This window comes from Asterias amurensis, chromosome 15 (genome assembly GCF_032118995.1).
Source record: "Asterias amurensis chromosome 15, ASM3211899v1".
NCBI lineage: Eukaryota > Metazoa > Echinodermata > Asteroidea > Forcipulatida > Asteriidae > Asterias > Asterias amurensis.
The window spans coordinates 6890550-6910613 of record NC_092662.1 but is presented as its reverse complement, the minus strand read 5'-3'; the positions used below and the strand labels follow the sequence as shown (position 1 = coordinate 6910613).

General features: G+C 36.3%; 1 protein-coding gene across 4 annotated transcripts in view; it reads right to left on the bottom strand.

The window, feature by feature from the left end:
* The window catches only part of LOC139948290 (transient receptor potential-gamma protein-like), a 101004-nt gene that overhangs the window by 17056 nt on the left and 63884 nt on the right, over positions 1 to 20064 (bottom strand). For 3 of the 4 annotated variants that reach the window (XM_071946393.1, XM_071946392.1, XM_071946394.1), the window contains 2 exons: positions 2243 to 2450; positions 1417 to 1541 (listed from right to left, as the gene is read on the bottom strand). In XM_071946393.1, coding sequence (XP_071802494.1) covers positions 1417 to 1541; positions 2243 to 2450 — 333 coding nt within the window. Of the gene's footprint in view, positions 1 to 1416; positions 1542 to 2242; positions 2451 to 6028; positions 6292 to 20064 lie in introns of those variants that run through there. The other variant, XM_071946396.1, reaches the window with a different exon arrangement.

Sequence of the window (20064 nt, the reverse complement as noted above, 5' to 3'; positions counted from 1 at the left end):
TTATGTTTGATGAGTATCAACATAATTATTATAAACAATTTACAACATTTTGTTCAAACTAGCACCAAACTGAGACGATGAAGTTTCTCTTGAGATGTTTAAATTGACATAAAACACTTTATAGATTTCCCGAAATCTATAAACAGTTTTGTTTTCTTTATCTTGATTATCAAAATGAGTGTAACTACACGCATGTTAAAGCAATCGCACAACATCGGTAAACAGTGTTGTCCAAAGGCCCACACTTCGTGTATCACCACTTGTTCATAAAATAACAAACCTGTTTGGCTGAATCGGTCATCGCAGTCGGGAGAAAATAACGGGGAAAAAGCAACCTTGTTTCCGCACGTTTCGCCGTGTCATGACATGTGTTTAAAATAAATCCGTTATTCTCGATATTGAGAATTGACAATGTTTTCTCAAAAAGTAAAGCATTTCATGGACTAATATTTCAAGAGAAGTCTTTCACATTACCTTCTGTAAACCCTGTAATATCTTTATATATATGTGAACTTTGATTTTTTTCTGTTCAGAAAGTGTCCACTGGCTTTAAGTGTAGTTAAATTTACAAATTCAAAAATGCTGAGTTATTATGCTTAAAATAGCAATGCGTTTTCTGTTCTTGCAACGTAACTCATTATGTTAAGAAACTATATAATATGCTGGTTGGATTGCTTTTATATAAGGAATGGAAATACAAATGGCTGCTTTAATTGTCACATGTTAATATTACTATCCGTTACAACGAGCGACATCAACATTAAATCATTCAATATACTCCGTAGAGGAGACAGAAAAGTATTTGACATCAGGCCCACACTTCGTGTATCACCACTTGTTCATAAAATAACAAACCTGTTTGGCTGAATCGGTCATCGCAGTCGGGAGAAAATAACGGGGAAAAAGCAACCTTGTTTCCGCACGTTTCGCCGTGTCATGACATGTGTTTAAAATAAATCCGTTATTCTCGATATTGAGAATTGACAATGTTTTCTCAAAAAGTAAAGCATTTCATGGACTAATATTTCAAGAGAAGTCTTTCACATTACCTTCTGTAAACCCTGTAATATATTTATATATATGTGAACTTTGATTTTTTTCTGTTCAGAAAGTGTCCATTGGCTTTAAGTGTAGTTAAATTTACAAATTCAAAAATGCTGAGTTATTATGCTTAAAATAGCAATGCGTTTTCTGTTCTTGCAACGTAACTCATTATGTTAAGGAACTATATACACTGGTTGGATTGCTTTTGTATAAGGAATAGGAATACAAATGGCTGCTTTAATTGTCACATGTTAATATTACTATCCGTTACAACGAGCGACATCAACATTAAATCATTCAATATACTCCGGAGAGGAGACAGAGAAGTATTTGACATCAGGCGTGAGGTGAAGAAGAAAAAGAATGACGTACGGGTAAATTCTTCTTTTTGATATGTTCACAGATGAGGCGAACGCCCTGAACAAACTGCTCGTCAACTGCACGTAATAAAGAATCCCCCAACTGTACGTTGTGATCCAATAGAAGCTGAACGATATCTGAAATAAGAGTTTGCGAAATAAAAGGGAAAGAAACATTCATTTTAAAGCATTGGGTAACATTATATTTAGTCAGTCATCAACACTTTCCTTTTTGTAGGTCAACTTACCCGTAGAGAAACTTGTGGTTGTTATGGACATGGTTGAATAACCATTTTAAAGGCACTGTACACGTTTGGTAATCGTCAAAGACTAGTGTTCTCACTTGGTGTATCCATCATAACCATAAAATAACAAGCCTGTGACAGTTTGGGCTCAATCACTCATCGAAGTTGCGAGAAAATGATGAAAGAAAAAACACCCTTGATGGACAAACTTGTGTGCTTTCGGATAGGAATAAAATACTTCTAGCTAGAAGTCTTTTATTATTTCAGTGAGAAATTATCTCTTTCTAAAAAGCTACGTTACTTCAGAGGGAATCGTTTCCAACAATGTGTTATACTATCAACAGCTCTCCAATGCTCGCTACCAAGTCAGTTTGTGTACCTTCCCTTTAAAGCAATCATGCCATACGGTTATGCATCGTCATGTACACAGCGATGGTTCCCATTGTGGCATGCGAAACTCCATAGAAACATCCCTATTATAGACATTTGATATGATTTATGTATTGACCTAAAGTTGTGCATGAAAATACACGAGTATCCACATTGGGTAAATTTGTGAGTTGTGAAGTTACATGAAAAAAATTATTTCCGAACCTGAATTGCCATTCTGTATGGAGATGAGAAGTGCTGGTCTATCATCCTGATCACTACAATTAATGTTAAGATCGGGAGCGTTATCTAAGGCGAATATGATGGCTTTACGATCGCCTCTTTCTACTGCTTGGATAAAAAGACGCTCAACCGATGCAGGGTCGTTGAAGTTGGGTCTCTGCATTGTTGGACTCTCAGCTTTCTCCTTCCTCTGTCGAGCAAAAGAACAAAAAATAATAATATTAAAATAATAGGAAATGAATTCTCTGACATTCATCACCATAGACGCTTAACCAATGGTTGTATGAGAGAGATTGGCTGTTGCCAGCTTGTAACCCTTTGTGGGAGTTTCCCTTGATTGGAAGATCATTCAAACCAACGAACAAACAAACAAACAAAACAATATTGTTGTCTTGCATCTATGCTTTGTGACTGTGGTGAACCCCAGCTGTGCGCCACATGATAGCTGACTCCACTCTCTCATCTTGATGGTGGCATCGAAGCTCATCACCTTGCTGGAGGACCCAGCTAAAAACTGGCTCACGGACTTTAGAACGATATCATCATAGAATACGACGTCATCATCATTTTCGTGTGCATGTGAATTTCATGTTGATATATTCTCAACAAAATTAAAGGAACACGTTGCCTTGGATCGGACGAGTTGGTCAAAACAAAAGCGTTTGTAACCGTTTTGTATATAATGCATATGGTTGGAAAGATGTTTTAAAAGTAGAATACAATGATCCACACAAGTTTGCCTCGAAATTGCGTGGTTTTCCTTCTACTGTGAGAACTAACACGGTCGGCCATTTATGGGAGTCAAAATTTTGACCCCCATAAATGGCCGACGTGTTAGTCGACGAGGTAAAAGAAAAACCACGCAATTTCGAGGCATGTTTGTGTGGATCATTGTATTCTACTTTTACAACATCTTTCTACCCATATGCATTTTATAAAAAACGGTTACAAACGCTTTTCAAAGACCAACTCGACCGATCCAAGGCAACGTGTTCCTTTAAGGTGTTAGACACTTTAATACCAGGAGACAATTATTAAAACAAGTTTTTTTTGACACGCTTGTCGTAAATGAAGATTGGTTAATTTAATCTGCTGCAAAATAGCAACAAATTGTTTACTCCTTTGCAGATTAAAAAGGCCTGTAAAATGATTTCCCTAAGGACATTCGTATTAAAATGGTGAAGTTGTGTATTCGGAAGTGATGAAGTATCCAGGCTGTTTAATTCGCTTTTTGTTTACCCATTTTGCTCGTTATCATGAGCTCAAAACAAAATGATTAACTTCAGTAACGTTCCTTTGTCAAAAGCAGAAAATAAAATATCTTTTACTATTTCGACACTGATACTAAATACTCGTTATATGTTTAATCTTTGAAAATTTAGTTAAGGTGGAGTTGTATTTTTTTGCTGTATAGTATTGTAAACAAGTTTTTGATTAAATTCCGAAGAATTCTATCGACAGATTAGTGACAGCTAAACGAAGGAGACATTAATTGTATTGATATAAGATCACCTGATGTGTATAGTGATATGATGAGAATTCCACGGAATGTAACTAAGTCATTACAAATGGAATAGGAACTCGGCTAGCAATTTTGAAGAGGTTCGTGTACACAGCTCAACCTTCAGCTTGACGGCCTAAATAATTATGAAAAAAGGGTCAACGATTGTTTTTCTTTTCAGATAATATTCCGGTGTCAACACTTTTGGCGGTTGTAAATGAAAACAATTGTTCAAGAAGGGTTATCAGCTGTCGGGATATAACTATAAGGTTATTGTAACTCAAGAGGAATAACTACGATCAAATACTGTCAACATAACCATCTGGAGGATAGGTTTAATAATGGATACTTGTTAGAAGAGAAAGTTAAACTGAAACGACTGATGCAATGGTTCATTACTTGTAGTTCAACAGTATTTATTATCACATACCATTCGTCTGTATTTTGTATTGAGAACACAGTTCCATAAACCAGACAGTCTCTAGAGTCAGTAATATAAATGGCAACATGGCACTTATTAAATTATCAATCAAAAAGAATTAATGTTACCCAATGATTAGCCACCTGCCAGAAGCATGACGTCACGCGTCCAGTAGATTTTGTGATGAGTAAAATCTAAACTCTGTTTTACTTCTTAAAATATATCGGTCGGCAGTTCAGTTTAGGCTTTCTGTGTACACAATAACAGCCAAGTTCCTGGTATTAAAGGGACCCGGCTATGTGTTCCCTCTAGCAATGACTGAAAGGCAGTGGACACTATAACTGGTAATTACTTTTATATAAAAAACAATTATTAACATAAAACCTTACTTGGTAAGGAGTAATAGGTTTATAGTATAAAACACTGTGGGAAACAGCTCCCTCTGAAGTAGCGTAGTTGTCGATAAAGAAGTAATTTTCCACGCGTTTGATTTCGAGACCCCGGAAGCAGATTTTAAGGTCTCGAAATCACGCATCTAAAAGCACATAACTTCGTGCCAATAGTGTTTTTTATTCTTTAACTATTATCTCGCAACTTCATCAACCAATTGAGCTCAGATTTTCACAGGTTTGTTATTTTATGCATATGTTGAGATTCACCAACTGTGAAGACTGGTCTTTGACAATTTCCAATAGTGTACAGTGTCTTTAAGCGTTTTTAGCTGAATGAGGGGAACTTCAAGATGCTTCAAACTGATAAGATCTTTATCATTATTTCCAAAAGGCAAAATTTACTCACATAGATTAGGGTTCTTTGGACAGTACGAAAACCATTTCCAGTAAAGAAGTATTTACTGGAAAACATAGAAATGTGAACCGAAATGTTAGAGGCAAGGGACACCTTTGGTAATTGTCAAAGACCAGTCGTCTCAATTGGTGTATCTCATAATTATGCATAAAATAACAAACCTGTGAAATTTTAACTCAATTGGTTAGTCGATGTTGCGAGAAAATAATGGGAGGAAAAAAAAGTGTGTGTTTTCAAGTTGTAAATCAAGGAAACATAAAAACATTTCAATGAATCAGTTTAAAACATTCTTATAAATCGGGTTACGTCGACAATGACAATACGGCTCCTTTAAACATAGGTTGATGAACGCCATCAGAAACCGAAATATAAATTTGTACAAATGATTGTATTGTTTACCGTCACCAGCTAAATTTTATTTCAATGGTAAAACTGAATGGTGTCGACAAACTGCATGACAGTAAACACTTTACCATAATGCGGTACGGATATAGTGAATAGAAGAAAATAGTTTTGAGTTCATAAAATTCTGCGAATTTTATAGGCGTTACTTTACAAACAATTATCGGAAGTTTATGAAGTGACGTTTGTTTTGTCAGATTGTATCAATGCAATAAGTATCAACAATTTCGTTCGGTTAAATGTTACAAACAACTGTATAAAATGCATAGTTCATAAAGACAAATCTTCATTAAAAGGTTAGTTGTCAACATGTTCAGTGGATTGATTGAGCAGACCCCGCATTTGAAGCTGTGCCTGTAAAACGACTCGGATATAAATTAGAAATCAAGGCAAACAATTAGAATAGGTCATCTTGAAAACCCGTGACAAGTTTACTTGTAACTTCTTCGACAGAGAGCTATTTTTGGTTGTCAGGATAATTTATTTAATAATATCAATTATATACTTACTTTGTAAATCTATGGATCAATGTTAGTAATTGATAACCAATGCACAGATGACGTTCAAACTTTGATATGTTGTTACAATGCACTGTTAATAATTAACGTCTGTAATAGAAACAGTCTCCTGTACTAACCTAACACTAAGACAAGCAATCCTCAGCAAGGCGCCCGGAACGTGGTGAAGACGAGCGAATAACTCCTGCAGATTTACTCTTGAAAAGACCACGGTCAAAAATGCAATCACATGGAGTGTGTTTATATCCAAAGGCAAAAACGGTGTGGTGTGTGAACCTCTCTATCGGCGTCTGGCTGTACGATTATCATTTCTTCACATTGCTTGTGGCATAGTTATGGTCGTCTTCTTAAGAACATTATGAATAATATCACCGTAATCCAGAATGAATGTTACACTTTGGAACGAACACTTGATTACACAAAGTCAGCCCTGTTGTCCAACTTTTACGACACTGCATAGAGTAAGGACATATACAGTAAATGCGCAATGCACACGATTTAATAATCCAGCATGTGGGTTCCGTTTGACAAGTACACCAATGTTGTCCGTATCACTCATCCAATCGTACTGTATAAGCGTAATAAAGGGCAGTGTTATTTCGGGACAAAAGTTGAACGTGCCAATAACCGAGCTATGTTTCTATAACCTTCTATAGCTACACAATCACACAATGTCCCTGAACTGCTGTGCAGACTGCCGACAATACTGTATCACTTCAAGGGGTGAGATGTTGCAAATGATTCAACTCTGTTCTTTTACAAAAATTACTCGAAATAAATAGAAAGTGTCCTTCAACTTCGGCAGAAAAGTTGGAAAGTTCGTCGGTCGCACCACGAACTGACCTAACTCGTTCACTGTTTTAAAAAACGTGTTCAGAGAAAATCACGATTGAAGTTGCACTACTTTTGAAACTGCTGTTTCGGAGTCTGCTTACCAACTTTATTGTATTATTTTATGACGAAAACAAAGCTGAATACTTTATTCATACAGAACTATCAATGTGTTTTAATCCCTAAAACTATTTTAATAAGTAATTAATTCCTAAACAGATGGGTCACTTTGTGAAATTGAAAATTTCATTTTTGCCTGCAGCGCGCTGTGTACAAACCAATGCGTAATAGAGTCCTATCGAGATCGGTCACTTTGTGAAAATACTACGCTCCCCAGTTAGGTCACTTCGTGGTGCGAAAATTTGCATGCGCGCCATAATCGCGCGCGCTGTAGCGCATAGTTTAACCATGGGTAAAGCGATCTAGATAGGTCACTTTGTGAAAAGACAAAATGGCAAGTCCAGCGATGCGTCGTTTATACTAATTAGTGTAATTACCAAACTATTACATATTAGGCACTGAAACTTGCTGATAATGTTAACAGCATTGAGTTTGTCAATAATTTGTTTTAAAACAAATTTGCGAAAATGTGTGATTTTGTGTCAGTTAGGTCAGTTCGTGGTGCGACCGACGAGTTGTAGACGGACTCATAATACACGAGAAAAGCTGCACAAACCGCCCTCAACACACAACCAGACGTTCAGCTACAATATGTTATATTAATAAAACGTATAGTGAACTTTTATGGCTGGTTTCATAAGAGAAATAGACCGGAAAAAGTAGATTAAAGAAGTTAAGAAGGGGGACGATCCCGTGGTTAGAGTAAAAGAGGTTGACGATGTGCGAGTTTGTGATGGACACAAAAACAGCTAAACAATGATTATGAATTTCAACTATTCCGTTGTATATGTGTTCACAACAAAAAGGGACACTTTTCACCAGTTTGGGAGACACAGTTAAAGGAACACGTTGCCTTGGATCGGTCGAGTTGGTGTTTGAAAAGCGTTTGAAACCGTTCGTTATAAAATGCATTATAAAAGTAGAATATAATTATCCACACAAGTATCACTCGAAATTGCGTGGTTTTTCCTTTTACCTCGTCGACAAACATGGTAAGCCATTTATGGGAGTCAAACTTTAAGTAAAATAAAAACCACGCAGTTTAGAGACAAATGTGTGTGGATCATTGTGTTCTATTTTTAAAACATCTTTCTAACCATTTTCCTCTCGTAACAAACGGTTTCAGACGCTTTTCAAAGACCAACTCGTCCGATCCAAGGCAACGTGTTCCTTTAAAGTGTTATTTCAGAGGTGAGGGTTTGGGCTTGTACAATCCACAACAAACCTTGCAAATAATTTTTGTAATTAGACATACTGATTTTATAAACACGTATTCATAAATACCTCAGACTGTTTCGCTATTCCTATTAGTGGAGAGCGCGTCACGTGGGCGTGTATAAACCTTTGTTTATGACCAGTAAAAACTGTTGAAACATGAGCGTGACACGCGAGCTTGCACCTGTGCTTATAAGACAGTTTGTTCATTCCTATTGGCCGAGAGCAACGGCCGGGACAGTTGTGTCTCATCAAGCGATACGCGCGACGCGCACATCATTCCCCAGACCTACAACTTATCTGTCACTGATGTACCCCTATTAACAATCCATCCCCCCCCCCATTACCAGAGGAACTAAACTAACCAAACTAGTTTAACTATAGATAGATACCACTAACTTGTTTAACCTGTTTAATTGCTGACGATATAAATTGTACATATATATATTTTCATAAACAGGTTTTCATGAACCAGAAATGATTGTTTTTGTAATTTATCCATGTATATTTAAAGGCAGCTCCCTCTGCAGTAACGTAGTTTTTGAGAAAGAAGTAATTTCTCACTGAAATATTAGCTGATGTCTCGACTTCAAGCACCTCAAAGCACACAACTTCGTGTGCTTAATCTCTTTTGCAACTTCGACGACTAATGGGCAATGAGTGAACCAATCCGGAGAACCATCTGCGAAACACTGTCCAATGAGTCGCCTGTCAGAAAGATTTCTAGGAAGTCTGGTAACAACATCGACCAGTGGTTGACACACGGTCGCTGCCCAAACTTCCTCCAATCAGATGACTTGTAAGTGGGAGTTTGGGTCAGGGTTTTTAGACTTGCATCCCGACGTCTGAAACCACACAAACGTATTGAATTCCACACACTTAACCGTGTTGGTTTCCACAATGATACCATGCCACTGGACCTTCTAATTTCAATCCAAGATGGCGCGGGTAACGCTTTTAATAGTATAGATGTTAAACATTTATAGTGTGACGTGTCTGTCAATGATGACACTCCTGGCGCAAAAAAACAAGAACTCTGCTAACACACAATGACACAAGACAATCAAAAGTTTGGAGGCTATTGTTTCCGAAATACTAAAGGTGTAGAGTGCCTTTAGGCTGATTCTAGATTAACTATAATTATTTAAACGAATCTTAAATAAAAACCATATAGGTAAAGCTACCTCTCAAAAGTCTTGAGCTAAACCACATTTTGTCCTTAATTAGAAAATATCTCTCTGTAAACAGAACAATTATTATCTGAGAGAAAAATGTACATTGCCCTGAGTTGATCATGGTTGATCTATTATGGGTACGTGTGTGTACGCTTTTAGATCCAACTGACCTTGTCACTTGCAGATGCATGGGCGTCAAGGCTTCCAGGTAATTCTGCCCATGGGAAATCTCATCAATGACCTCATCTTAGCAGTCATTATTATTATACAGAATTATGAATAACTATTACTGTAATCACCGGGTAATTGGTACAATGCTAATGACAATTTTATGCGTGTTTTGATTATTTGTCTTCGTTTTATATTTTATGCTTGATTACCGACCTTATTATATTATTTTAAAAGTATCGTTTTTATTCTAATCGATGGTTATGAAATAACAATTAAACCTTGAAGGTTGACGGGTTTTCTTCCATCAAATTACTTGATTAATTTAGTTATAATTATAAGTATGCAATCCAGCGTTAACGGTTTGCCAACGTAGTAGTGACATTTACCTTTATAGTTGTGGTAGCACCATGTGTGTAAATCTCTTTTGGGTGGTGTGATAACTCAATGTTTCGATCAGTGTCTTCAGGAGAATGTTAGACTCTGTTGCTGAATTATACTAGTACTGCCGTGGAGGTTAACCTGTGATTAGACTTGGCTCAAGTTGAGCTTTCAATCACCGGTTATTTTTAGAACCAAAACTATTCAGAAGACTACTGCAAACCTCTCATGACTTCTATCAAGCAAAGTTTCAAATCATACATGACATTAAAGACACTGGACACTATTGGTAATTGTCAAAGACTAGTCTTTTTACTTGGTGTATCTAAACATATGCATAAAATAACAAACCTGTGAAAATTTCAGCTCAATCGGTCGTCGATCTTCGAGATAATAATGAAAGTAAAACAACAACCTTTGTCGTGTGCTTTCAGATACTTGATTTCGAGACCTCAAATTCTAAATCTGAGGTCTCGAAATCAAATTCGTGGAAAAGTACTTCTTTCTCGAAAACTACGTTACTTCAGAGGGAGCCGCTTCTAAAAATGATTTATACTATCAAGCTCTCCCAATTACTCGTAATCAAGAAAGGTTTTGTGATAACAATTATTTTTAACCCTTGTTATAGCATTGGCGTACAAAAGAGTGGCGTTTTTGTCTTTCTTGACTAAACTATAGTTTTAAAATACAAGTTAAAGTGCTACATCGGCGACACATTCCTTCGTCATGAATGATTGCGTGGCATCACATTACTACCAATTGATGTCAATTATTATTAGACTTGAATATGTATTAAGGCTTCATTGAGCCTTTAACTTCCCGATTTAAAAGGTTCAATGCCGAGCAGAAACTTCACCCAAAGAATTTGAAATTCAGACCTTAATTATATTGATTGAACTGTCCTTGAGATTAAATAAATAAAACAATCGGCACAATAAGATTCCAGAACTGGATGCGTTAAAAGGAAGGTTCACGTTTGGTATTTACTCAAAACAAATATTAACTTAAAAACTGACTTGGTCGGCATTGGAGAGCTGTTGATAGTATGAAACATTGTGAGAAACGGCTCCCGCTGAAGTAGCATAGATTTTGAGAAAGAGGTAATTTGTCACTAAAATAATAAAATACTTCTAGCTAGAAGTCTTTTATTCTTATCTGAAAGCACACAAATTCGTCCAACAAGGGTGTTTTTCCCATCATTTTCTCGCAACCTCTATGACCAATTGAGCCCAAATGTTCACAGGCTTGTTGTTTAATGGTTATGATGGGATACACCAAGTGAGAAGACTTGTCTTTGACATTTACCAAACGTGTACCCTCCCTTTAAGTGGAAAAGGACATTCTTGCATGGTGACTTTAATCATCCAGCTTCTTATTGAACCACAAATTGACCCGACACTATAATGGCCAACAACCAGAACCGTTCATTAAAGTAGACACGCCTCACTTCAGTATACTCTGTTACCCTCATTACACGATCGGTAACCAACAAAGAAATAACTCACTTAGAACAAGAAATTGCCTTGAACACTAATATTGAACTTGGACTAACAACAGTAACATCTTGTCAATTATTGTCAACTCTACTGATGTTCATCACGTATGATAAACTACACTGTAAACTATCTTAAAGACACCGGACACTATTGGTAATTGTCAAAGATCAGTCTTCTCATTTGGTGTATCTTAACATTTGCATAGAATAACAAACCCGGGAAAATTTTAGCTCAACTGGTCGTCAAAGTTGCAAGATAATAATGGAATAAAAAAAAAACCAGGTCACACGAAGTTGTGTGTTTTTATATGCTTGATGTTAGGACCTCAAAATCTAATTCGTGGAAAATTACTTATTTCTAGAAAACTATACGTTACTTCAGAGGGAGCCGTTTCTCACAATGCTTTATACTATCAACAGCTCTCCATTGCCTGTGACGGTGTCAGTTTTTAAGCTGTCCACTGCCTTTTAAAAAAACAACTATCCCTTTAACTTGCACACACATGGTTCCTGAAATTTAAACAAAGCATCCACAACGTACTAATGAGTTCTAATTACTGGTGTAATAAACTTTACTTTTGTATCAAATTATATCTCAAAAGAAGACTTTGTAAAAGGAAAAGCATTGTTACCATCAATAACAAGATGAAAAGAAGTTACATTTTCGCTTTGTATTGTATTATAAAATTTCTGATAAAGCATCATGGTATTAATACTTACCCCTATACGTGCTTTGTTTTATTTTAATATAATTAAATAAAAGTTCAAGTTAAACTAAACGTAGTGTGGTATGAATTAAACCATGAGCAATTTCCAGCTTTATGGATGAGATGCAATCGACCATGAGGTTTCCTCATGCTCGATTCCCTCGACAAGAAGAGAGATGAAGTGGAAGAATGATGTGATCTCAAATGGATCCCTCAAGGGGAGGAGCAAATAATCTCAGACAGTGACATTGAATCGAGCAATCCAGGAAAAGGGAACCATACTTCACTAACTACAAGGTCAATGACCGCAAAGGGGGTGTGACGCCTCAATAAATTCCGGCTGAATCTTATAAGGACACTGCTTGGCATTGTAGATTTAGGAACTTCTGCTATAATCCGTATTCATAAATACCTCAAACAGTTTCGCCATTCCTATTGGAAACGGGCCTTTATCGCAAGGCCATAACCCTGCCGGTTTTAAATGGCAGTTTAAGAACTCATCGCTACCTTTTTATTCCGTTATTAAATGGACCAGCATATTGGTTCTCCTTTTTAATTACAACGAATAACAGGGTTTATGGCAGTGGACATTATTGGTAATTTATGATCATAATAAATGTTAGCATAAAATCTTACTTGGTAACGAGAAATGGGGAGAGGTTGGTAGTATACAACATTGTGAGAAACTGCTCGCTCTGATGGGATAACGTAGTTTTTTAAGAAAGAAGTAATTCTTCACTAAACCTATCTGAATTGATTCGAGACCTCAGCTGATGAGGTTTTAAAATCAAGTATCTAAAAGCACACAACTTGTACGACAAGAGTGTGTTTACTTCTCTTGCAACTTTGACGACCAATTGGGTTCAAATTTTCACAGTTTTTGTTTTGTTTTATGCAGTTGTATTATTGAGAAACACCGAGTGAGGAGACTGGTCTTTGTCAATAACCAAAGTTGTAAAGTTCCTTTAAACACTTGAAGAGTGGAATAGTACAATCAGTATGGGATATGTCAGAAAAGTGAAATACACCTTCAACGAGAATTGAATTAAAGTATCAGTTGGTCATTTTCTACCCAATATTTCAACTTTAATGAAACAACTAGGCCTAGTGTTGATGCAAAGTGTGCTAAGGGTCATGGATGTATGTCATCAAGCATTCATACGGTTATAATTACTTTACACTGTAGCGATAAAAGCGATGCTTATTAAAACAATATTATACTTAGGAAAAGTGACACTATAAGGTGCACGACCGACTTGTATTGTAATTGTAGACTGTTGAAAGAGAAGTCTAAACTTGTTCTTACTAAGAATACAGCGGGTTACATAAATAAAAACAAACTGATATAAACGAACTCATACTGTAAAGCGTGTTGGGATATAGGACTGAGTCAACGTATAAGTATTTAGAAATGTTCACATTAGACGTGTTTACGTGTCGTTTGTTTTTGCTGTTAAGAAAATAAGTCCGCCAATCCCATTCTTAAATTTGGGACGCGTTCAACTCTGGGGTGCAAGCAATTACAACGTTTGCGCGAAATGCGTACAACTCAGGGTACGAACAACCAAGCAACACACCTTAAACCGTTAGTGTGTGAACAACGCAAATGTTTGCGCAACGTTCATTTGAAACATTATTACAATTTTTTTTTTGTAATTCCTCATGTTTTCCTCATTATTATTTACTAATCGTGCGTTGTGCCTGATGGATTGTACATTTTTGCCCGTCTTGTGTTTTTGGAGTTGTTGTTGTTGATTTTTTGTTCTGAATTGCAAATAAAATACTGAAAAAATACTATTTCAACCTATTTTGGCTTCACCAAATGGATGAGAAACACAAATAATTCAAGAAAAGTATATGTTGCATAGAATCGTGTGCTTCCAGATGTATGACGAAAGCGTCTTACTGTTCTAAAAATAACATGGATAGTTCACTCTGACAAATCAACGAGCAGTTAGTAAGTGAGCAGCTCCCTTAGTTTATTTGTATCGAGGTACAGACTTCCATGTTTTACTTAATTAACGACATGCTTGCTCGTTAGGGGAAGGTTTACTAGAAAAGGGGATAATGTTTGGTACAACTATAACAAACCACCGCGAGTCCTACGTCACAAAAACCGTCATTTACCGGAACTAATTACAAAAACGTTACAACTGACAAGTCAAATTTTAAACAACTCAATATAAAACGGGCTTTCAATATTTATTTTAAATTGAATGAGAAAACCGAACTGACAATAAAACGAAGGATTTAAAGTGGTGCTATTCATTATTATCTCGCAACTTCGACGACCAACTGAGTTTAAATTTTCACTTTTTTTAAGTAAACAGACTGGTCTTTGACAATTACCAAAAGTGTCCAGGGGTCGATTTCACAAAGAGTTAGGACTGGTCCTAATTTAGGACCAGTCCTAGGAGATATACAAGTTGCATGGATAGTCCTAAGTTAGGACGAGTAACTGGTCCTAACTCGAGATAAGACTAGTCCTAACTCTTTGTGAAATCCACCCCAGTGTCTTTAATCTGCGACGGATTTTGCGCGATACGTATTTGTGACTATATGTTTCTAGAATACCGAATGATTCATTTCGATAAGTTGGGTTTGTTAACAATAATAATGAGCAATTCTCTGGAGTTAATTTATATAAATGACAACTGATGGTTTCGTTTTACAAATTTCAAACACTCACCGTTAGATTGGAACCAAATAAAGTCCGACCAGCGGGCACGTTGAATTATCGCAAAACTCCTCCCTAGAAGTTACAACTTGTACTCATTAAACGTCTATAGCGGAAAGGGTTATGACGAGTAGCTTCTAGCAGAAAGTCTACACCCAGTCTGAAGTTTCAATGAACCTTATCATCAACTTCGTAAATGTCCTTCAACTGAACTCTTCAATATCACTACTTTGTTCTTATACGACACGTCCGAATGAGGTAGATACACCTCTCAATGCCGATACTACCATAGTTAAAGAATACACACAGCAATAACAAGCAATGTAATATCTACATCGGTAATGGAGCGTATTATAATTGAACGCGTGTGTCGTATCTCTTAGGAAAACGCTCCCGAGAGACCTGTGGTCACGTTCAATGAATTTCACTTCCAAAGAAACAATTTCTGAATATCGGGATGGATTTCATTGTACTGGTTTGTGCAAGTATTAGGAACAGTGAATGCAACTGTTATTTGGATCAAACCACACATTGCCGCTGGGTGCATGTTACATATGAAAACGTAACTACAATAGTTCAAGAAGGGTTGTTGGTACAGTTTTATCAGTGATAATAATTATAAATTGTTCAACCGGGACTTACATCAAATTATTTTAGTTAGACCTGTTAATAAAACTGTCCTGTATTGTAGATCGTTAATTTGAGTTATTTTTCCCGCCCACTCCCCTTCTCCCCGCCCCCTCTCCCCCTCCCTTTCTGTAGACCTTTCTTTTGCAAAGTCGCAGCCCGAATTTTTGCCAACCCAGATTGGAAAACTATAAATAAATGCAAATCAAGAAAAAAAAGCTACTGTTTGTAATGGTACAAAATTATTCGAAAATTGTGTTTGTTTTGTGAACAACAAAACAACTAATTATATTTGTTTATCAACAAAAGAAAGGTCTATTCAGAGGCTGAGTTAAAATTCAGAATAAGATCAAATCATAAGAATCAGTAACTCGTGAGTTTAAACATGAGCCACGAGCGCCATTTTACGTTTTTTTTTTTGTTTTTTTTTTCTTTAAACGCGTCAACGATAAATAGTTGTTTTTTCTTAATTCAATTAAAAACATCATGTTTGATGATGGGTTTGACTGCTGTTCTAGCGAATGGCGGCTTTTGATCCAACAAAAACACAATTGCAAACATTGAATATTTTCTATTCTTCTCGCCCTGTTATAATGATTCAGTTATATAGGCTAGCCAGTACCTTGTTTGGCGTCAATTATTCAAGCATCAAATTAACCAAAATACATCTGCATATATTGTAAGTGTAATGTCATTAAAGGAACTGGACAGTATTGGTAATTACTCAAAATAATTATTAGCATAAAACATTACTTGGTTACGAGTAATGGAGAAAACACTGTGTGTGAGGAACGGCTCTCTCTGAAGTAACGTAGTTTTTAAGAAAGAAGTAATTTCTCACTAAAATAATATTTGAATTTGATTTCGAGACCTCAGAATTAGATTTTGAGGTCTCGAAATCAAGTATCTGAAAGCACACAACTTGTGCACCAAGGGCGTGTTTTCTTCCCTTATTCTCTCGCAACTTCGACGACCAATTGAGCTCAAATTTTGTTTGTTATTTTATGCAAAAGGTTTTGTTGAGATACACCAAGTGAGAAGACTGGTCTTTGACAATTATCAATATTGTCCAGTGTCTTTCAACCACAAGGGAATGAGTCCCGGAGTCATGATTGTTACCAATCTAATTAAAGGAACACGTTGCCTTGGATCGATCGAATTGGTCTATAAAAAGCGTTTGTAACCGTTTGTTATAAAATGCATGTGGGTAGAAAGATGTTGTAAAAGTAGAATACAATGATCCACACAAAAATGCCTCGAAATTGCACGGTTTTCCTTTTACCTCGTCGACTAACACGGTCGGCCATTTATGGGAGTCAAATTTTTGACTCCCATAAATGGCCGACCGTGTTAAGTTCGCAAAGTATAAAGAAAACCACGCAATTTCGAGGCATGTTTGTGTGGATCATTGTATTCTACTTTTACAACATCTTTCCAACCATATGCATTTTATAAAAAAACGGTTACAGACGCTTTTTATAGACCAACTCGTCCGATCCAAGGCAACGTGTTCCTTTACGATGACTCACAGTGAACACAATGACATAGTTCTCCTACAGTCTCCTATGAAAAAAGACATTTCAATGATGTTCTGCGGCCAGCATGTAAACAGAAACATCGAAGATTGATTGCATATTAGCCTAATAATTATACTAATTGAAAAAGATGATGTTGGCATGGTTTCCTTATAATACGTGTTGAAACATGGCATCAATGAACTGCTCCGATTGCAATATGACACATGTGATAAACATTAACCAAACAACAATTTTGGTTGACGGCTAATAAAAATTAGGCTGTAAAATAATTCTCCCCGACATATAATTTTCTGGGAAAACAACAGAGGTACGTAAAACCTGATTGGGTAAATAATGACAGTTTGTATCGATAATCTAATAAGCATTGTTTACAGCACTTTGATTAAATGCACTGGACACTATTGGTTATTACTCAAAATGATTGTTGGCATAAATACTAACTTGGTAACAAGCAATGGTAGGTATAAAACACTGTGAGAAACGGCTCCTTCTGAAGTACGCAGTTTTCGAGAAAGGAGAAATTTTCCATGAATTTGATTTCAAGACATCAAAATTAGATTTCGAGGTCCCGAAATCAGGCATCTGCAAGCACACAACTTTGTGTGACAAAGATGTTTTTTTGTCCTTCCATTAGTATCTCGCAACTTCGACGACCAATTGGGTTCAAATTTTCCCAGGTTCGTTATTTTATGCATACATGTATGTTTGGATATACCAAGTGAGTCGCCTGGTCTTTTTGCCAAAGGTGTCCAGTGTCTTTAAATAAATAAAATCCTATCTACTAAATATACGGACTTAAAGTCGTTTTTAAATAAACCCTCAAACAAAGAGACATTAGAGCTGAAAAGCGGGAAACAAAATACAAATCCACGTTGAAGAACTGCCCAAATCCATCACATCCTCTACAAAAACTTTATCATACTTCATTTGAGATTTGCATACTTTCTGAAATGTGAAACGGGCTCCCTGGTCAATCTTCATTTTCTTCAAATAATAGAACACTTAATCACGGTCACGAGACACTTGATCAATGACATCCCTAAACCACCGCTTCGTAAAATAAAACATACATTCAATGGAGCGTATACCATCACATTGAAGTAGTTTATCAACATTCAAAATTCCAACGAATGATCAATATAAATGAAGTGTAATGGTGACATAATAAATGCGTTCACTCACTGAAAAATAAATTGTACTTTAAAGCAATCGCACAAGATCGGTAAACAGTGTTGTCCAAAGGCCCACACTTTGTGTATCACAACTTATATAAAATAACAAACCTGTGAAAATTTAGGCTCAATCGGTCATTGGAGTCGGGAGAAAATAACAGGAAAACCCACCCTTGTTTCCGCACGTTTCGCCATGGCATAGCATGTGTTTAAAATAAATCCGTTATTCTCGATATCGAGAATTGATAATATTGTTTTAATGTTTTCTCAAAAAGTAAAGCATTTCATGGAATAATATTTCAAGAGAAGCCTTTCACCATTACCTTCTGTAAACCCTGTAAGTTTTATGTAAATCTGTGAACTTTTAAGTTGTGTTCTGTTCAGAAAGTGTCCAATGGCTTTAACAAAGTGTAAATTTTAACCTGAAAGGACTGTGGTTCAAATTAAAGCATGCCCTAAATAAATCATATTGAACGTTTTGTGGGAAGTTTTGTGGGGCCATTTTGGTTGTTTGTCTTTTGTTTGAATTATCGTAACAAAGAAAACAATGAAAACAAGAATCATAGCACTTTTAACTCACATCAAAAGCTATTAATATAGTTAAGAGAAACAACAAAACAGCCCAACAGTCCAAACAAGGGTTTGCGCCCAATCCGTGTCAATACACAACTCGACGAAGAAACCATAAGAAACTGGAAGAAAACGAAGAAACTTCGACAATAATTATAGGAGCTGCAAACTACATTACAATGATTGCCATTCACATCCAAGTGAACCTAACTCGTTCTTTAATATTGGATACCGGATCGCAACTAAAATGTGACCTTCTCCCACAAAATGAATGAGCAAAGAGTCGGAAATGTAGATTTTGGTATTATGAAATCTGCATATCAAGAGCTTTCCAATGATATATACCACTTGAGGGTATCTAACTCAATACAAAGTTACAGCCTTTGAAAGTCATGGAGTCTACTCAAGTAGTACAAAATGGTTTTGGAGATAATAGCCCTTAAAGTTTAGTACAAGAAAATGACGCCAAATAATTCAACACCTACAAAAGGTAGGTTTTGTTTTCTTACGGCCATGTTGTGATTAATTTTTTCTCTTCAAATTTTCACGAAATACACAAAAAGACATTAGCAATGACAATACGTCTTAAAGGAGCAGTCGTTCCACTGAAAATGTAAACGTAACGTTTTAAAGGAGCAGTCGTTTCACTTAAAATGTATATGATTTTACTTATCAGTAGGCAATTCATCTGATGAGAGAAGGTCAGTGTACTTACTTTCTTCGACTTTTTGGAGGGCTTACTTTCCTGAAAGACTTCATCCTCCGAAGACTCACTATCATCCTCATCTGAATCTGAAGAATCTTTGCTCTCTTCATCTGTTTCTTCAACTTCTTCCGCTGCCAACAAACCTAACTCAATCGTAGACGACATATTGGATAAACTCACTTGAACTTTAAAAACAAATCTAAGATGTTTAAAATAAGTTCTTCCCCAAGAAGATTCTTGATTCTTGTAGGATTTGTTCGTTTACATCCAGTAATCTGTTGTACGTAATAAACCCCAATGGGGTCCAAAAGGAGATTAAAGTCAGTCCTACAGTACCACTGTCTCTCAACCAACTGAAAACCAACACCAATACAACCCTCATCAAGTCAGCTAAATCTCCACAGCTGAGCTAAGACAAAGGTGTACCAATAACACCTTTAGCAAAAGTCTTTAAAGAGTAATGTGTTGCCAGTTAATAGTTGGATGCTCGTATAATTCCGACGGGGTGAACAAAAGTCCCCCAACCTTTACAGACTTTCCAAAGGGAAAAATAGCCAGAACAAAGCCATACATACAATTAACTGTTGTTTACCAAAATACACATTAAAAGAAACCCATATACAATTGTCTTCATCAATGATTTAGAACATTCTAATCTGAATTCATTCTCAAAAAAAAAATAACATTCCAAGAAATCTCGATATGTCCCCCTCCGGAAAGGGAACATTTTCAACGAATAAACACATTTTGTAAAGTATAACCATCTTGGAGTC